The sequence below is a fragment of the Gopherus evgoodei genome, chromosome 6, assembly GCF_007399415.2.
Source record: "Gopherus evgoodei ecotype Sinaloan lineage chromosome 6, rGopEvg1_v1.p, whole genome shotgun sequence".
Taxonomy (NCBI): Eukaryota; Metazoa; Chordata; order Testudines; family Testudinidae; genus Gopherus; species Gopherus evgoodei.
The window spans coordinates 59,148,796-59,167,206 of NC_044327.1; the positions used below are offsets into that span (position 1 = coordinate 59,148,796).

Genomic DNA, 18,411 nt, shown 5'->3' on the forward strand with positions numbered 1-18,411 from the left:
TGCTGCCACCACCCAAAAAATTAGAGTGTTTTGGGGCACTCTGGTCCCCCCGAAAAATCTTCCCTGGGGACCCCAAGACCCAAATCCCTTGAGTCTCACAACAAAGGGAAATAATCCTTTTTCCCTTCCCCCCTCCAGGTGCTCCTGGAGAGATACACAGACACAAGCTCTGTGAATCCCAACAGAGTGACTCCCCCTCTCTGTTCCCAGTCCTGGAACAAAAAGTACTTTCCTCTTCACCCAGAGGGAATGCAAAATCAGGCTAGCCACTTCAACACACACAGATCTCCCCTGATTTCTTCCTCCCCACCAATTCCCTGGTGAGTACAGACTCAATTTCCCTGAAGTAAAGAAAAACTCCAACAGGTCTTAAAAGAAAGCTTTATATAAAAAGAAAGAAAAAATACAAATGGTCTCTCTGTATTAAGATGACACAATACAGGGCAATTTCTTAAAAGAATATTGAATAAACAGCCTTATTCAATAAGAATATAAATCAAAGCACTCCAGCACTTATATTCATGCAAATACCAAAGAAAAGAAACCATATAACTTACTATCTGATCTCTTTGTCCTTACACTTAGAAACAGAAGATTAGAAAACAGAACTACTTCTCCAAAGCTCAGAGAAAGCAGGCAGCCAGAAAACAAAGACCCCAGACACACAATTGCCTCCACCCAAAGTTGAAAAAATCCGGTTTCCTGATTGGTCCTCTGGTCAGGTGCTCCAGGTGAAAGAGACATTAACCCTTAGCTATCTGTTTATGATAATGTTTCCACTGGAAGAATTATTTTCTTGTCTGTTTCACCAGAAAATGTGTTTGGCAAACTTCAGACCCGAACATAAAGCATATGTTAAGCCAGTCTTTGGGCCATGTTATTTTAGTCACATAAGAAGGAAATTTATCAACTGAATCCAAATTTAAATGTTTAAAAATTTTACAAAATTTATGACCACTAGAAGTGTTTACACTGATTTTTAAAATCTCAGAGAAATGATTTTTATACAAAAGTAACTTTCCTCTGTTGTGTATGCTGGTGAATGTGAAAGTAAAATGGACTAGTATTGTTCTAGCTAAGAAAAATTAACAGCATAAGCAGCAAAATGCAAATTATTTTAATTTTGCTTTAATAGTCTAAGGTCCTTTATTCACAAGTTTTCTAATGTATGAGTCAACCTACAGTAAGTACATTATACAGTATACATTTTTATTGTGCAAAAGATTTCATATTTTTATGTTAAGAGTATTGAGCCAAATAAAGCTACTATACATGATTTTTTTTGAAGTACAGTGAAATTCATCTTAAGTAGTCACTCAAGACCTACAAAAATGATCTTCTAATATACATTGAATAGATTTGCACTCCATAGTTAGGAAAATCTTAAAACAGGAGGAGATCATTTTCAAAAGCACCCAAGTTACCAGTCCCATTTTCAGAAAAGACTCATGCACTAGGTGTATTGAAAGCCAGTGAGACTTGGGCTCCTAGTGGATAAGTCTCTTTTCAAAATGGGACTTGGTAGCTTTTGAAAAATGTTACCTGAGGTACACAAGTGTTAGTAATGGTAACCAGCTGAATAAAGCATTGGCATCAGTGCGACACTGCTTCTAAAGAAGGCTCGAAAAAAATTGCACTTGCTAAACAGACTGCATCTAAAATACTACTGGGTGTACAGTATTTGATCTCTAACTAAGATGATGACATAGATTTGCTAGTTTTCTTTGAGATAGTCACTTCTATATCAGGACCAAGAACAGAAATATACACAAAGATAAACATTCAGAAATGTTTACAGTTATAATTCCTTGTTAAAAAAACAGAAATAAGAGCACTATTATCCTTATTACAGAAATGATGGCCTAGAAACAGCCTCAGTAAGATTGTTTCAAATGGGATACATAATTCTCATGAAGGTATTTGTAAGCCTCTGATAAATGAGACTTCCTTCTGGCTTCATAAGATAACTGCCTCTTTCGTTAAAATGACTATTTGTTCGTTCAAGAAGAACGAACACAGAATATTCAACTTCTAAAAATCATACTGAGACACTTCTGATGTAATTTAATAGCCACACCACCTTGTGATCAGGCACTTTATGTTAACAAAAGCAAGCATGAGACACTATCAACCTGAGTTATATGCTGCTCATCAGAGCTTCCCCTGTGGCTCTTGTGGTCCACACACAACTGATAATCCACTTATTCTACCTGGATCTCAGAAATAACAAACAAAGTGCCAATAACAGGACTCCACAAGGTGGATAATCAACTTTTTTTTTAAATAAAAAGATTTTTATTTAAATTAAATACGGGTGTTCTTTTTAAGAAAAAGCTATTTGAAATTGTCAACCTGCTAAAATAATTAAAATTAATACTGAACAGTGGGTGTTTGGTGCCAAGTTCCACCAGTTCAGTGGTTTCAGTCACTGGTGAAGCACATGGAGTCACAGTTTGCTGAAGTGTTAAGCCAGCTTTTGACAGCAGTAGCCTCTTCTGCAGGTGCAGAGAGAATATATTTTCCATTTCATTTTTTTCAACTAGTTCAGTTCAATGAGTAGTTTATTTAAAGTTAAAAAACCATTTAGGTGTTAAGAAAGCTTTTTTTCCTCCTCCACCCTATGAATAAAAACTTGGTGTAAGAGGATGAGATTTAATCGTTGTAAAATCTTGAAAGGTGTGATAACAAGAAACAATCAATTAAATTCACTAACTACAGATACTTCCTTTGTTTAATAAATCAGTTTTAAATTCAAAACATGTTTTGATAAATTTTTCCTTATTTATCTGGCACATTTAAAGTAGTTTTATTTAATGAAAAAAAATTAAATACTGGTTTTGTGCATTTTAAACTGAATTTTCATTCCAACAGAGCTTGACACAAATAGCAAGTAAAAAGTTAATCTAGTAAATAAGAACTCCATCATTCACAATTTTTTACCACAACAAAAATGTAAAAACTGAGAGTCTGAACAAATGTCAATTAAGTTATTTAACTGCTACATGTGTGTATAGCTGTTCAGTGTGAAAGTTACATTTAGTTGTAAATCAACATGCTTTAATGGTCACCAACCAATGAGAATCATGTTTTAGGAAAATAACTGAGAAGTATAAATGCAAAACACAACTAAAATTGCCAGTTTCAATCAAGGTTTTCTGCTTACTGATTAGAGTCAGTGATTTAAATTGCTAACAGGATCCAATCACCAACCCCCCTAAACATATACAGTAAAGCAGAACCAGTATCCAAGAGAGGGAAGAGAGAATACCACTCTGCTTTCAGCATCAGGAAGTGAGAAATTCAGTGATTATAAGCCAAAGATCTGAAAATATATATTGACGCTCTATCAGCACTGACGAAAGCGCATTGTGACAAGCTTCATCAAATCGTGCATCATCTGTGGATTGTTAGCATTAGGAATCCTGTCCTATCTATTACAGGCAGCCCAATGCCACATTTCTGCAGCTGTAGTTAAGTGGCTACGTGCCTGCTATTCCAGTTAACAGTAAGAGATGCAATTAAATTTGTTTTTAGGCCATCATTTTTGAGTCCGGGTACTTAAGGTTTAGCTCCTAAATCCAGGTTTAAGCACCCAATTTTCCATCCCATAAAAAAGTTTCAAGGAGGGACAAGGGCTCTTAATGCAAAGCTGAGAACCACAACACAAAAAGACAAAGAAACAAGCAATAAGGCAATAACTATTTTATGTAATCTATGTTCAATTTACCTCCTGCATACTGCTATACTCCATCTAACATACACATCATGACACCCAGAGCATCACATTCCACTCCAAAACATACAGTCTAAGCTAGGACTATGAGAAAAATGGCACTGAACTGGAGGAGGGTAGTGTATTTATCTGAAGATATACAGCCCGCTGTACGTATATATGGCCAAACAAACATGCAATTGTCTTGACTGGTGAATGCATGCTGATCACTGAACAATGTATATTTTATTTGATTTTTGGAGGATAGACAATGGATATTCGACAAGATAAATGAAGTTTATCATAGTTTGTAGACATATTATAATTACAGTTGTCGTTAGGTATGCACTCCTGGTGCAGAGTATGATGCTGTGGAGCATGTGATATATTGTGAATGATGGATGGAGAACATCTTCCTGATCCCATGTGACAATTCCTATTTCACTTGACACCCAGGAAATCTGCTTTATTATATGAAGATATATCTTCATATCATATACCTTGTGAAAATATTCTAATTTCAGTATAGGTACTAAGGAAAGATGTCCATTGTAGCTATCACAAATTTCACTACAGTATCAAGTTGCCATTTCCATTTGATAGTTACTTGAGACAATTTTACTCGTTCAACAGTAAATGATTAATTAGGTGGTAAATGTGGGGGAAAAAGTGTTTCCAATCCATTGTTAGTTTTATGTGTAGACAACGTTGTGTGTTATATACAAGCTAAATCTATGATTAAATCATTAAAAACAATAAATTAGGATGGCTTAGTTTGAGCCTGAGTAAAATATTTAGCAACATAAAATTTTACATTAAAATGTCATCAGGTAATTACAATGCACTAAATAGGACATAGTCCAAACAGTTTAACTAAATTGAGATTTCTACTGCAGTTATCAATAATCTTTAAAAAAGCAGTATCCCCAGAAGTTCACACAGCATTTCAATAATTTAGATCAGTAACCAAAACAATGACTAGCAACAGTGGCCAAAGAAGAGAATCCAACTATCAAAAGGGTAGATCAACTGCTAAAAGCTTTTCTTCAAAAAGCATTTGCTGAGGGGGAGTCGGAGAAAATCATTGTTTTAGAGAGCCACTGCTCCATTTTATCATATTAAGGTATATGCATTTTAAATTCAAGTTCAGCATTACAAGTTTAACTACTTCATGTTTCCTCACAACTATACATCTAACAAAACTGCAGCTTTTTGAAAAAGAAAGGAAGTTTCCATTACAGTATACCCCAAACTCAAAAATGTAAGTGTCCATGTGAACTATATACTTTAAGAGAAAAGAAGAGAAAATTACCAGCAAAAAGGTCTTCCCTGTCATCATCCAGTATGATTTCTGCAGGCTTTGGACCATTAGAGTTTATGCTGATGTCTTCTGTAGGAAGACTAGCTGGTTCCGGAGACAACGGGCTTGACTGTTAAAAGGAACAAACAGTTAGGAGGCAAAGAATTGGTACTGTAATCTGTTATCATTTTTATGCATTGCCATGATAGTCTTTTAACACAAGTAGAGAAAGCAACAACAACATGGAAAGGAAACCGTGTCAGCTATTTCCATTTCCTACTCCTAGTAGGATAACAATGACCAAAGGAAATCAATTAGTCACCAACTCTTTTCACTTATTCTTTATGGATATTAAAAAATTCACTTTTCTTCATCATATGCATTTCCATAACTTAATAAATATGTTTTATATAGTTAATAAGATAGAACCAAGAGCTGCTGTAGACAAATCCTGAATAAGTTTATCTACCATCTTCCACACTGAAATGTTTGACTCTGGTTTCTCAAATTGCTGCACTCAGTTCCTTTTTGTAAATTTATGTTTCAAAACAAACTGCAATTTAAACCTTCTGAACAGTTGTCCAAGATGTACAAATATGTCCACAAATCAGTTTTTACAAAAAGTAAAGGAATGAGTTAATTCCATTAGGATTTTTATTCTGCAAACTGTAGTGTCAAATCATTTTGTCATGGAAGTTAAGCTGGCCTCACAGAGACAAGAAGCATTTTAAATCTGCTGTTACCTATCTAACATTTTTCATTCTGAAGCATAAACTAAAGTATCAAACAAATCACAGGATTAGTGTTCAGAGGTTAGCTGGGACAAACAAGAAAGCAATCCAGCTTCAGTGCTGTAACCAGGCCCCAGCTCTTCCACAGCTAAAAAATTCACCTTTTGCTGAAGAACCGTACACTCTAGTATCCAAGTTTTCATTTTAAAAAGCCTGAATAACAGACTGTAAGCGTGGTGCAAATTGTCCCCACTCATCTCAAAGGGTGTTAAGGCAAACATACAGCTTCATAGCTGACATCACTCTGAATCATCACAATTCTGATTTGCTAGACATTTCAGCTAAAACAACATTCAAACAAGAAAGGCTATATTGATGTAACTAATATGCATGCTCATTTAACTTAACAAAATGTATCCATCATTTCAAATTAAACTAAAGCTGCCTCAATTTTTTAGTTTGCTGCATGGGAATCCCATAGTATTGATGAGGGCTTTTTAGTAGAAGTTAGGACAAACATCCTATAGTGCCATTACTACAAAAACAGTCATATACTGAAGCTATGGCACAAAGCTCTTTGATAAAGAGAAAAGAATTTGATGTCAGGATGTGACTCAAAATCGCATGACTTTTTGCCAGTAGCTAAGATTTTGAACAAAAAAGCCTTGCAGCAAAGCAGACAGTCTTACCCATTTTAAGTGATATTATTTGCAGGCAGGGCATAAGAGAAAGTTAAGTGATTTGTAATACAGCCTTCTCTGGAGATACCATTTTGCAGGATTCTCAGCTGGGTCTCATGCCTCCAATACAAGTAATGCGGGAAATTCCCTAGCTCGTATCTTTGGCTTGGAGGGCCAAATCTTAAACTGGTTCAAGAACACTGCTCTGTTGGGTATATTTCAACTTTGAGTTTTTCAGAGACACCCTTCTCCGCCCCATCTACCAAAACACATTCTAGCCAGTTCCTTACAAGCATGAAGCAAGAGCTCCCCTAACCTCCAAGAACATAGGAAAAACCCACATAGGTTGGGGTTCTGTGCTGAGTGTCCAGGTAGCACAGCACAGAAGATGGAGTTTAGGGTGGGACTAGAAATCCTCCCAATGATAAGGTTCTCAAGGGGTCAGGGAAAGCTCTGGAATAAAATATATCAGTGGCTCTCAACCTCTCCAGACTAATGTACGCTTTTCAGGAGACTGATTTGTCTTGCGTGTGCCCAAGTTTCACTTCACTTAAAAACTTCTTGCTTACAAAATCAGACATAAAAATACAAAAGTGTCACAGCACACTATTACTGAAAAATTGCTTACTTTTCATTTTTACCATATAATTATAAAATAAATGGATTGGAATATATTTCAGTGTATAAGTATATAGAGCAGTATAAAAAAGTCAGTATTTGTATGAAATTTTAGTTTGTACTGACTTCACTACTGCTTTTTATGTAGCCTGTCGTAAAACTAGGTAAATATCTAGATGAGTTGATGTGCCCCCGGAAGACCTCTGCATACCCCCAGGGGTACATGTATTCCTGGTTGAGAATCAGAGATGTAGAGAAGCACTATTTTTATCGCAGTGAAGAAACAGAGTACCCTCAGCATAACAGATTTCAGCCTCCCAAATCAGAGATGGTTAGGTAGGTTGGTGACAATCCTGCAAGGCATATTCACAGAAACAGAATAAGTAAATAGTTGTCTCTTCTTAAAAGGACACTAATCAGAATTTTTACTCTTGGAGAGTAAGCAACTAAGAGGAATGTAACAAAGGGGAAAAAACATTAACTTAAAAACAGACATAAAATGAAGGCAAATGCCAAAGAACCAGAATAAGTTAATTGATTTAACAACTTAAGGGACAGACTAAAGTAAGTGGAGAGAGAGTTTGAAGTCTCATTACTCAAAAGCAAACTCAGATCTGTAAAAATCAAAGCAAGATGCTGTAGAGCTGACGCGAGCAAACTTTTTGGCTTGAGGGCCACATCGGGTTTCAGAAATTGTACAGAGGGCCAAAAAGGCCCCCCTTGAGAACATCCAGCCCATCCCTTGTCCCATGCTGATTCCCGCAGCCCCCATTGGCCTAGAACAGCGAACCGAGGGCAGTGGGAGCTGTGATCAGCCAAACCTGAAGACACTGCAGGTAAACAAACCGGCCTGGCCCGCCAGCTGATTTCCCTGATGGGCCACATGCCAAAGGTCCCTGGCATAGAAAATGCTCCAGTTGGGATTCATTGGGATTTATGTATGATTAGCACTTCAGGCAACTTATATTTAGAGTCCTAATTTTAGGCACCCTAATTTTGGGCATCAGTACCTAATGTATAACATTCCCATCTTCCTTGAATAATGTGGCGGGTGCAATTTTAATGGGCATCTGTAACAGGGAAGTGACCAATAACCATATTAATATTCCTGTCACAATGCCAGCCTCTTTCCACATCTTACAAAGCCTCTGTTCTCTTGTTTTAATGTGGGACAGAAAACAACTGGAAGATGGCAATAACCACTTGGAGTGCATCTGTCCATCATTCATTAATCATATGCACAGTCGAGGGATAGTGTTCTAGGATGATCACATTGCAGCAGTGTCCAGGTGTGCTTTTTATCCTCCTGAGCAGAATATTGCAACTGCTTCCCTTGGCTGTGGAGCCTGCTACTGTGATCTGTATCTGTCACCTTGAGAGTGGATTACAGCAACATGCTCTGTGAGCTACATCTTTAATCTATCTAAATTTAAGCAGGCTATTAGATGAAATACCAGCATGTTAAACAGTGCCTTTAAATGGCAGTGCGATTCACTCAGAGTGCTCGATTGAGCCACACTGGTTACCTTATGGTTTCTGGGTGGAATTTAGGTAGTAATGGTTTCAACCTATTCTTAAACTGCTTAGGACTCGCCTAAACAGGAGACCATGTCTCCCCTGGCACGGCTGCCACCCTTGCAATCAGAAGAGACCCTGAACTTGATTTCTCCTTCAAAAAAAGTAGGGGAGCTGATGGCAGAACTTCGTCTGTAAGGGCCCCTTCCTGTGGAAGTGCTCAGCTTCCCAAGGTTTTGGTCTGAAAGACATTACATAAATTCCAAGACAAAAGACTGCTAAATTAAAGTTGAAGTTGACAGTATATCAAAGTAATTTAACAGTTAAAAAAAAAAGCTTGAAAACATTAAACACCTATCTTCTAAATCTTCTAAATAAAGGTTTATAGGCTAAAACAGTTATTATGAAGCTTTCAAACACATTAGATTGAAGTTTTGTAAACATATGAGCCCAAATTAGAATTGTACTGCCTTCAGAAAGTCAGATGTTATTCCTGATAATTATGAAGGTAGTAAAAAGGCCAAGTCATTGAACTTTTCTGAACTGAAGCTAAAGTAATGACTAAAACACTGAAACAACAACAAATACTGAAAGGATGTAGTGGAGCTGGGACACAGCACTGTCCAGCTTCACTAATAAGCCACGCAGCACACCATTATTCGGTACTGTAGGCTCGTTGGCCGGGGTTCGTCACCCTCCAGAGGGCAGCAGGCAGACAGATCGCCTTGCTACTTTGGTCAGAGGTGTCAGGAAATTAGCTCGGCTGTGCGATAAACAGTCAGCAGCTCCTGCGCTCTGGCGGGGGCTGAGCAAACAGTTCAACAGTAGCAAGCCCTGGCCCTAGATCAGGGTGGGCAACAGTCACTACACCTCAGGCCCTCAGGCAGGGCTGAGCAGCCAGATTCAACAGCAAATCCCCAGGTCCTGGCTCTGATCAGCTGGGGAAAGGGGAAGATGCCGGCCAACCCACTCCACTGCGTCCCAGCCCAGGGCCCTAGCAGCAGCAGAAGACCCGCTGCTGTCAGTGGGGATCCTGACCGTAACACACTGACATTGGCTCTGGCAGTGTTGCAGCCGGACTTGGGGCAGCTGCCCCCGGGCTACTTCCTTTCTCCCCATCTAGAGGTACTTGGATCCGGATGGCATCCTCCATGGGGTCACACACCATGGGCTTCTCAGGATAGCTGGCGAGCGATAGGCTTGGCAGCATCTCTGGGCTCAGGCTAGCATCAGGCATTGGCTGACCTGGCCAGCCCTCGGGTCAGCCGCCAATCACCATGGTCTCCCCACCGGGAGCTATGCCACAAGCATCTGGTCGCTCTGGTGACTGAGAGCCAAGTGAGCTCTGGGGACGAGCTTTTCTACTTCCTGTCCTGCGTCCTGACCTCTGAGGGACGGGCGCAGGGTTTGCTGCGCTCCACCCACTTTGGTGTCCAGAGATTCTCGTCCCCCTCCGGGGCGGCGGGGTGCCAGACCGCCTCACTACAGGCATAGTCAGTTATTCCTGATATTTTCCACTCCTTATTCTGTCTAGATTGAGCAGAGAGCAGAAAGTGTTCAATCTCTTGCTTATTGTGCTCCTGTAGGTATCAAGAAGAGCAGGTGGAATACCCAAGAAAAGTGGAGCTGATGCATCAGACCAGCATAAATTACTAGTAGGGTCATGGAGTAGGGAGATTTGAAAATTATCAGAAAAATGAGCAAGATTACATGGGGGAAAGACTAAGGCCAAAAAATGTCTCCAGTGGGGGTTGTATATGCACATGTGCATATTACTCCTCGGGAAATTCTGTGCCACTGTGGAATGTAGAATTTTGCTGAATTCCATTTTCCCCACAGAATTTCTGGCCATCCCTAGGTGCCGCTGAACTCTGCAGAGCCCACTGCACACTCTTTGATCTTCATTCTCCAGGGATAAGGGCCTGGGAAACCTAGCTCTGGCAAAGGGTGAGGAAGGGCAAGACCACACCACACCATGTCCCCTGGAGAGACAGTAAAGAAGTTGGACTGAGAAAAGGCTATGGGGGTGCTGGTGTCTGAACCAGGATCTGCTCTGCGGCTGGGCTCTGTGGGGATGGGGGTGCTGGTGTCTGGGCTGGGGGCTGCCCCATGGCTAGGCTCTGTTGGGGGGGGGTGCTGGTGTCCAGGGGCTGCCCTGCAGCTGGACTCTGTGGGGAGGGGGGGGCTAGTGTCCCATGGCTGGGCCCTGGTGGGAGAGGTGTGGTGTGGGTGTCTGGGCCAGGGGGTGCTCTGTGGCTGGGCTCTGTGGGAGAGGGGGTACTGGTGTCTGGGACAGGGGGGTGCCACGGGACTCAGCTCTTGGGGGAGGTGTGTGGGTATCTGAACTCTGGAGGCCCCAAACAGCTCCCTCCAGCACCCCTCAACTGTAACTGGGTTGTTGTATGGGTTTCTTTAACTCTCTGTTCCTGAAGAAATCATTTTTTGCTGTTCTCTGTATTGCTGATATACTTTTTGACAAGTATTTTTAAATAAATTATCAAAATAATTGAAACTGGAGTAATTATATTGTTATTTAGACAAATAAAATATGAAGAATTTTTATTTTTTTAGCACAGAATTCCCCCAGGAGTAATGTCATATGTACATGCATTGAGTAAACAGCAAGAGTGAGGAAACAGGTTAATGGAAATAGAAGGAGAAAAGTGAAAAGAGACATGAGATGTAGGGAAAGACTGAAACATCTCCTGACAGGAAAAAAGCATTCAAGGAGACAAAAGCAACAGGTATGGATCAAGTTATCTGTCCTGTGATAGAAGAAATAAATATAAAAAGGAAGATAGAAGAGTAGTGTGTCAGTTCTTTTGGCATCAGAGGCCATGGCTACACTAGAGAGTTGCAGCGCTGGTGAGGGGGTTACAGCGCTGCAACTTAGGATGTGGCCACACTTGCAAAGCACGGCCAGTGCTGCAACTCCCTGGTTGCAGCGCTGGCTGTACACCCGGTCGAGCCTCGGGTGTAGGGATTCCAGCGCTGGTGATCCAGCGCTGGTCAGCAAGTGTGGACGCCCACCAGCGCTTTTATTGACCTCCGGGGTATAAGGAGGTATCCCAGAATTCCTGTCCACAACAAACCGGAAGAAAGGGAGAGCGGAGTTCAGCCAAAGTGTTTATTTAAAAAACAAACACAGCTCCTGTTTGCTGAGCGAGCAGAGGCAGGCAGGGGAATTACTTCGGAATGTTCACAGCTGTTTGCTTGAAGAGAGAAACAGCATGCTCACATGGCAGAGGGGGAGGGGGAAGTCCGGGTTGAGCAGTTGCTGATCTGATGGGTATTTAGCAGTACATAATTTGCATTTAGTGAATGAGAGAGGAGTGGGGGAAGGGAGTTAGAACTTTTAAAATGATTGAAGGTAGGCACAGTCCTTAGAACTTGCAAGGCAGGGAGCTGAGAACAGTGTCAACTCCAAAAATCCATTCTGTCTGTCTCCTCCTTCCCTGTCACATTCCACCCCACCCCCCTCTTTTGAAAAGCACGTTGCAGCCACTTGAATGTTGGGATAGCTGCCCACAATGCACCACTCTCAACAGCGCTGCAAGTGCTGCAAATGTGGCCACACTGCAGTGCTGGTAGCTGTCAGTGTGGCCACACTGCAGCGCTGGCCCTACACAGCTGTACGAACACAGCTGTAACTACCAGCGCTGCAGAACTGTAAGTGTAGCCATGGCCAGAGACAGTTAAAACAAATTTCTAAGTGTAAGACTCTGCTTTTGCTCCCACCCGTTCCAAGCTAAATTTGCATTTGAAAGCATATATTTCTCCTCTACTGCAATGTGAATCAGTTTCAGTGGAAATATCTGCCTATATTTCCCATTCTTTAGTAATATTCTTTAGTAATCTGTGGATCTAAACAGCCTAGGGACATTTGCAAGCTTGGTAACAGCAGTTCACTGAACTAAATATAGCTCGCTATCTCAGATGTTTCCAAACTGTGGTCCATGAAGGACTACTAGATCATATAGTGCTGGCTAGCCTTGCTTTCAGGTGCTTCTATAGGTTCTTCTATTACAATGAAGAGCCTACAGACCTGTAAAAGCAGATGGAAATAAGGAAGTCAGCTTAGCTGTCTATGTTCCTGGCACCTGCTACATAGAAGAGGAGACAGGAGATGTCTGTCACCCACCAACAGAAGAATGTCTGGGAATAAGACAAAAAGGGGCAGAGAAGCAAGAGTAAGGGAAGAGAAAGAACGGGGCAACAGATAAAAATAAGAGGTGAAGAGAACCAAAGGACCTGGGGCAGAGAAGCACCTACAAGGGAGCAAGGAGGAGGGGGAACAGAAAAGATGGGAGGGGAGGTGAAATATAGAGCAGAGGTAGATAGCAATTACCTTTTTAAAAAAAAAAAAAGAACTCTTGTTACAATAAATAACTTAAGAAAACAAAAATCCTAATATTACTTTTCCACGCAAGCAATTGCTGCAGTTGCCAAAAGAATGGTTTGTGACTGTGAGTGGGAGGGGAAATAAGCAATCCCTTTTTTATTAAGATGCAGCCAGTTCTCTGAAATAGTTCGAGAATCTCTGCTCTACTCTATTTGGCATCTTAAATTTTTTTATATCAAATAGACTTACAGCTAAGAGAGTTAAACAGTGATGTGGTACTTGAAGTTTTAAGCATATAAAATATATGCTTAAAATATGAGTGCTTTAGCTCCCACTCCCCAATAACTTTAAAGTGCTTAGTGCCCTTTCACCAAGCCACAAAAACCTCCAAACGTTCTGGATACAGAGCATGAATACAGAGCCTGTAATTTAACAATATACAAGGTTTTATACACATAGATCATAAGGTTAATATGTAAAATCTTTAACCTCTCATATTCCTTCAACATGTCACAATAAATGATCTGGAAAAAGGGATAAACAGTGTGGTGACAACATTTTCAGATGATACAAAACTACTCAAGATAGTTATGTCCCAGGCAGTCTGTAAAGAGCTACAAAAGGATCTCTCAAAACTGGGTGACTGGGCAACAAAATGGCAGATGAAATTCAATGTTGATAAATTCAAAGTAATGCACATTGGAAAACAATCACAACTATACATATAAAATGATGGGGTCTAAATTAGCTGTTACCACTCAAGAAAGATCTTGGAGTTATTGTGGATAGTTCTCTGAAAACATTCACTCGGTCTGCAGAGGCAGTCAAAAAAAGGAAACAATGTTGGGAATCATTATGAAGGAGATAGATAAGACGACAGAAAATATCACATTGCCTCTACATAAATCCATGTTACACCCACATCTTGAATACTGCATGCAGATGTGGTCACCCCATCTCAAGAGAGAGATACTGGAATTGGAAAAGGTTCAGAAAAGGGCAACAAAAATTATTAGAGGAGAGATTAATAAGACTGGGACTTTTCAGCTTAGAAAAAAAAGACTACTGGGGGAATATGATAGAGGTCTATAAAATCATGACTGGTGTGGAGAAAGGAAATAAGGAAGTGTTATTTACTCCTTCTCATAACACAAGAACTAGGGGTCACCAAATGAAATTAATAGGCAGCTGGTTTTAAAATAAAAAGTATTTTTTCACACAGTGGAACTCCTTGCCAGAGGATGTAGTGAAGGCCAAGACTACAATAGGATTAAAAAAAGAACTAGATAAATTCATAGAGGATAGGTCCAACAAGGGGTTATCACCAGGATGGGCAGGGATGGTGTCCCTAGCCTCTGTTTGCCAGAAGCTGAGAATGGGTGACAGCGGATGGATCACTTGACAATTACGTGTTCTGTTCATTCCTCTGGGGCACCTGGCATTGGCCACTGTCAGAAGAGAGGATACTTGTCTAGATGGACTTTTGGTCTGACTCAGTATGGCCGTTCTTATGTTCTTAACACGCTTTACATACTGCAATATACAGTGATTTACGCAGAAAAACTGAAAGTGGGTAGAGGGACAACAAAGACTGAAGTCTGTATAGTGAATTTTTACATGTCAATATTGCTGTTTACCAAGATGTACAAGGTGTAATATAGATAAGACACAGTTTCCTGAGCAAGTAGTTTTCACACTACTTACATTTAATTTTCTTTAAGTGTGATGTTCTTGTTTTACACTTTGTATAAGGTTTATATTATTAACTGGAGCAAACATATTTAAGTTAACAATGTTTGTTTTGCAGGGTAAAACTAAATAAATACATAGATGTTATAAAACATTTTAAATCTAACTTTGAAGTATAATATCTGATAACGAGTTTTCATTCACTCTCTTGGCTTTACTTCCACCAAACAGAAAATAGAAAATGAAGGGCATGATCTTGAGATATGTGAATGGCAACGAAAAGCAAAAGGTCAGAGGAAAAAATAGACTACGCTAAAAGAGGGAAAAGCAAATTTTAACAACAAAAAACAAGAAAAACTAAAAAGAAAAAAATAAATCAGCAGAACGAAATTGTTGTTTACTCTTCTTCCAGCCAGAAACAAAGGGAAAAGATGAAAAAATAAAAAGTGGGAAGACTCTCCTGTGATCAGCCTGAAGAGGAGTGAAGAGAGGAGCTTCAAATTCAACAGACATCTAGGAGCAAAAACAAGAGAGGGAGTCCCCACCTCTGTAGGATCCATAGTCAGCACTCAGGTAGTTGGGATCTCCCCCATCCTCATCAATTAGCGATGAAGAAAGAGGACGTTTTCACCTTCCTTGGAGTTATCCTTGGACTTCACTGTGCCCTCCCACCCACCATCTTCCATCTGTCTTCGCCCCAATATCAGTGTCTGACTGATAAGTGTGCAGTAAATGTTAATCATCAACTATGAAGGATACTCAACATTGGCTTTGTTTTTATTAAAAATAACACTCCTAAAGAATCTAAGAAATATTACCAAAGCAAGTACAGAATGAAAGTTGTTAGAGCCACAGAATTTAAAAGCACAATTTTGTAATCTCTTAATACAGCAGCTTAATGTAAAGCAAGGCTATCAGGTTGTTAGGCCAAGAGTGTGATCCATTTATTATTTTACAGCAATCAAGTGCGTTAGGAACCTTAGAATACAGAAAAAGAGACAGAGCTGCTGTCCTAAAGAGTTTACAATCTAGTTTGAGACTAGGTAGGACTTTGTCAAAATTATAACTGAAAGCATTATCCCACACATGTACCCCCTCCCCGCCCCAAAACCTGCTGCATGTAAATGAACTGTCCTTTACATATGAACATTGGGTATGTGTGGTTGGAAGAAGAATAGTGTTTACTCGTACATAAGAGGGGAAAAAAATCAGAATTCCCAGAAAATGTTATTAGGAGCAACTTCATACTCTCCGCTGAAACCTCAAAAGGACACTTTTTTAAATTACCAGGAGGTAGCTGTGTTTGTTTGTACCCACAAAAACAAGGAGTCCAGTGGCACCATAAAGACTAGCAGATTTATTTGGGCATAGTTAGAGAGAGGTGAGGTTTATTACCCATAAAAGCTTATACCCAAATAAAATTGCTAGTCTTTAAGGTGCCTCCGGACTCCTTTTTGTTTTTTTAAATTAGTCAATTCAAATGCGTTAGTAATTCTTTTGATAAACAGGTCTAAAAAAAAGTATCAATTTTTAAAAAACGTTGAGGGTTTTTCTTCTACTCTACTTATGTTTATAATGCTCTTTTCAATTAATCACTTTCTTCCAACTGACTATGTAGAGAAACAGTGAAACAAACACACTATACACAGAGTGCTGTCAAATTCACAATGGAAACAAAACTGAACTTTCATTAGTTTTTCAGTTACAATAATCTGTACTGTTATTTGTACCATAGGAGGTACCAAACTTTCCATACAGAAATGTGATTTTGAAGTTAACTGTATTCATTTAAGACTGGACTTTTAAACACAAAAAGATTTGTTGTTTTTGTATGGAGATGGATTAGCCATAAATTCCATCACACCTCTCTCTGAGTTTGCAGTTTTATTCTAGGAAGTAAGAGACAGCTACTTTTTGTGTTTTAATGCAGTTCATCCAAAAGTACTAAAATATATACAGACCTATTAGTTTTCAATCTGGTCAAACTGAATATTTTATATATGTACATAAGTGGGCCTACTACTGTATGCTTTGCAGATTTACTTTTCTGGGAAAAAACTGCCCACAAACTGCATATTTAAAGTTTTAGTATTTTACCTTTTATTTGTAAAGAGAAAATTCTCCTCAAAATACATGTGTGTCTTATTATGTGTTTGAGAACATAATTTACTATATTTTTGTTACAGGAAGATAACACTGATAAAGATAGACCACATATGAACTGAACACACTGACCCATTACTGTAAAGTTCAGGGGCAGGAAGTTTCCTTCAGCAAAAACAGGAACACTTCACATATTAGATAGATGTCTCCATGAACAGGACATGTAATATTATGCATTACAGTTTGCATAATGAAACCAAAACCAGGACCAATTACAGAGGAGAGGGAAGCTATTACTTTATAAAACTTTTTTTTAAACCTATGTAGACACTTCTTATTTTTAAAAAGGTTCAATTATATTTAGCCGGGCGGGGGTGGGGGAGGGATGTGTTGCTTACAAGCAAAGCAACACAGATCTAGAGTTTTCAATAGCTACAGGAATTTTTAAGAAACCTAGTTACTGAAAAATAATATTGTAATTGTAGGTTTCAAAAGCCCTCACATGGATGCATCTCTCTAACTAGCCATAAGTACCATCCATCCCTAAAAAGAAATAGATGACACCAAACTGCTTCAAAATGAGAATCTTCAGACAGTGACGAGCTCCCAAGAGCTGCTCAATGCCAGGAACAAAATAATTTTAAGGATTGCTCATATAGACTCCTTGAGCAGGGCAAGACAGAGAGACTTTTATCTTGGAAGGAAGTAGGTTGTTTTCAGACCATGGGCTGGGGAGATGCGGAAAGTGAGATCTGGGGTAGGCAACATTTAAGGGCAATGAGAGGTTATTTCAGCAGGTTGACAGCTATGAGGGAAGAAGGAACATCTGGCAGAAGACGAGCCAGGCAGCTATTTCTCAGGCGAAAGCATGATTATCCCGGCAGCGGAGCGGAGGCACCCCGGGGAAGGGAACCAGGGACACTGGAGGGAGCGCGCTCTAGCAGGGGATCCACACCCTAGCAGGGAAGGGGGACACCGTTACCCGGCGCGGGGGGCTGGGGTAGCTAGGAAGGGGTCGGAGGACGACAACGCACGGGGAAGGCTGGGGGCGGGGCTTCCTGACACTAGTCACCGGAGCGCGGAGGAGGCGGGTGTGGGGAGGCTGGAGCCCGGCCGTTCGGGCGGGTCGGCGCTCTCTGGCCACTGGGCGCGCGAGGCCCGACAGCCGCGGCTCTGCCCCGCAGGGCACGAAATAGGCGGCGGGGGCCGGGGCCCGGGGCCCGGCAGTGACAGGGGCGCCGCGCGGCAGCAGGGCCCTGCCTCTCACCTCCAGGGTGGACACAGTGCTGGTGAACAAATCCTCGCCGTCCTCCAGCTCCTCGAGCTCGGGCTGCCTGGCTTCCCCGAGCGGAGGGGGCTCCCTCTCCGCCGCCATCTTCCCTTCCGTACTAGGGTGCGAGCTCCGGGTCCCCTCAGTCACGTGAGGAACAGACCCCGCCCCCTTAGCACGTGACTAGGCGCGTGCGCCACCTTCCCTGGCTCTGGAGCCGGGAGCGCGCGAGTTGAGCAGTGCCCGTTCTGGAGCTCTAGACACCGAGCGTTCGGAGGGGCGGGGCAGCGGCAGGCCCCGCCCCGCCCCGCGGCCAGTCCCGGACAGGTGTCGGTGGCTGTGCCAGGCTTAGTGGCTGTGCGGGCGCTGCTCTGTGAGCGGCCGGGGGGAAAGATGGGGAGTTTCACTTCTCAGCTCCGCCTGTATCCTCAGCCCCCGCCACCCCGCGTCG

At 41.1% G+C, this 18,411-nt stretch overlaps 1 protein-coding gene across 3 annotated transcripts in view; it reads right to left on the reverse strand.

Annotated features, from left to right (window-relative positions):
* The window catches only part of SNX2 (sorting nexin 2), a 61,798-nt gene extending 43,672 nt beyond the window's left edge, over positions 1-18,126 (reverse strand). For 2 of the 3 annotated variants that reach the window (XM_030566033.1, XM_030566031.1), the window contains exons 1-2: positions 17,958-18,126; positions 5,025-5,142 (exon numbers count right to left, since the gene is read on the reverse strand). In XM_030566033.1, coding sequence (XP_030421893.1) covers positions 5,025-5,142; positions 17,958-18,065 — 226 coding nt within the window. In that variant the 5' untranslated portion in view covers positions 18,066-18,126. The remainder of the gene's footprint in view (positions 1-5,024; positions 5,143-17,957) is intronic. The other variant, XM_030566034.1, reaches the window with a different exon arrangement.
* Between the last annotated feature and the right edge of the window lie 285 nt (positions 18,127-18,411).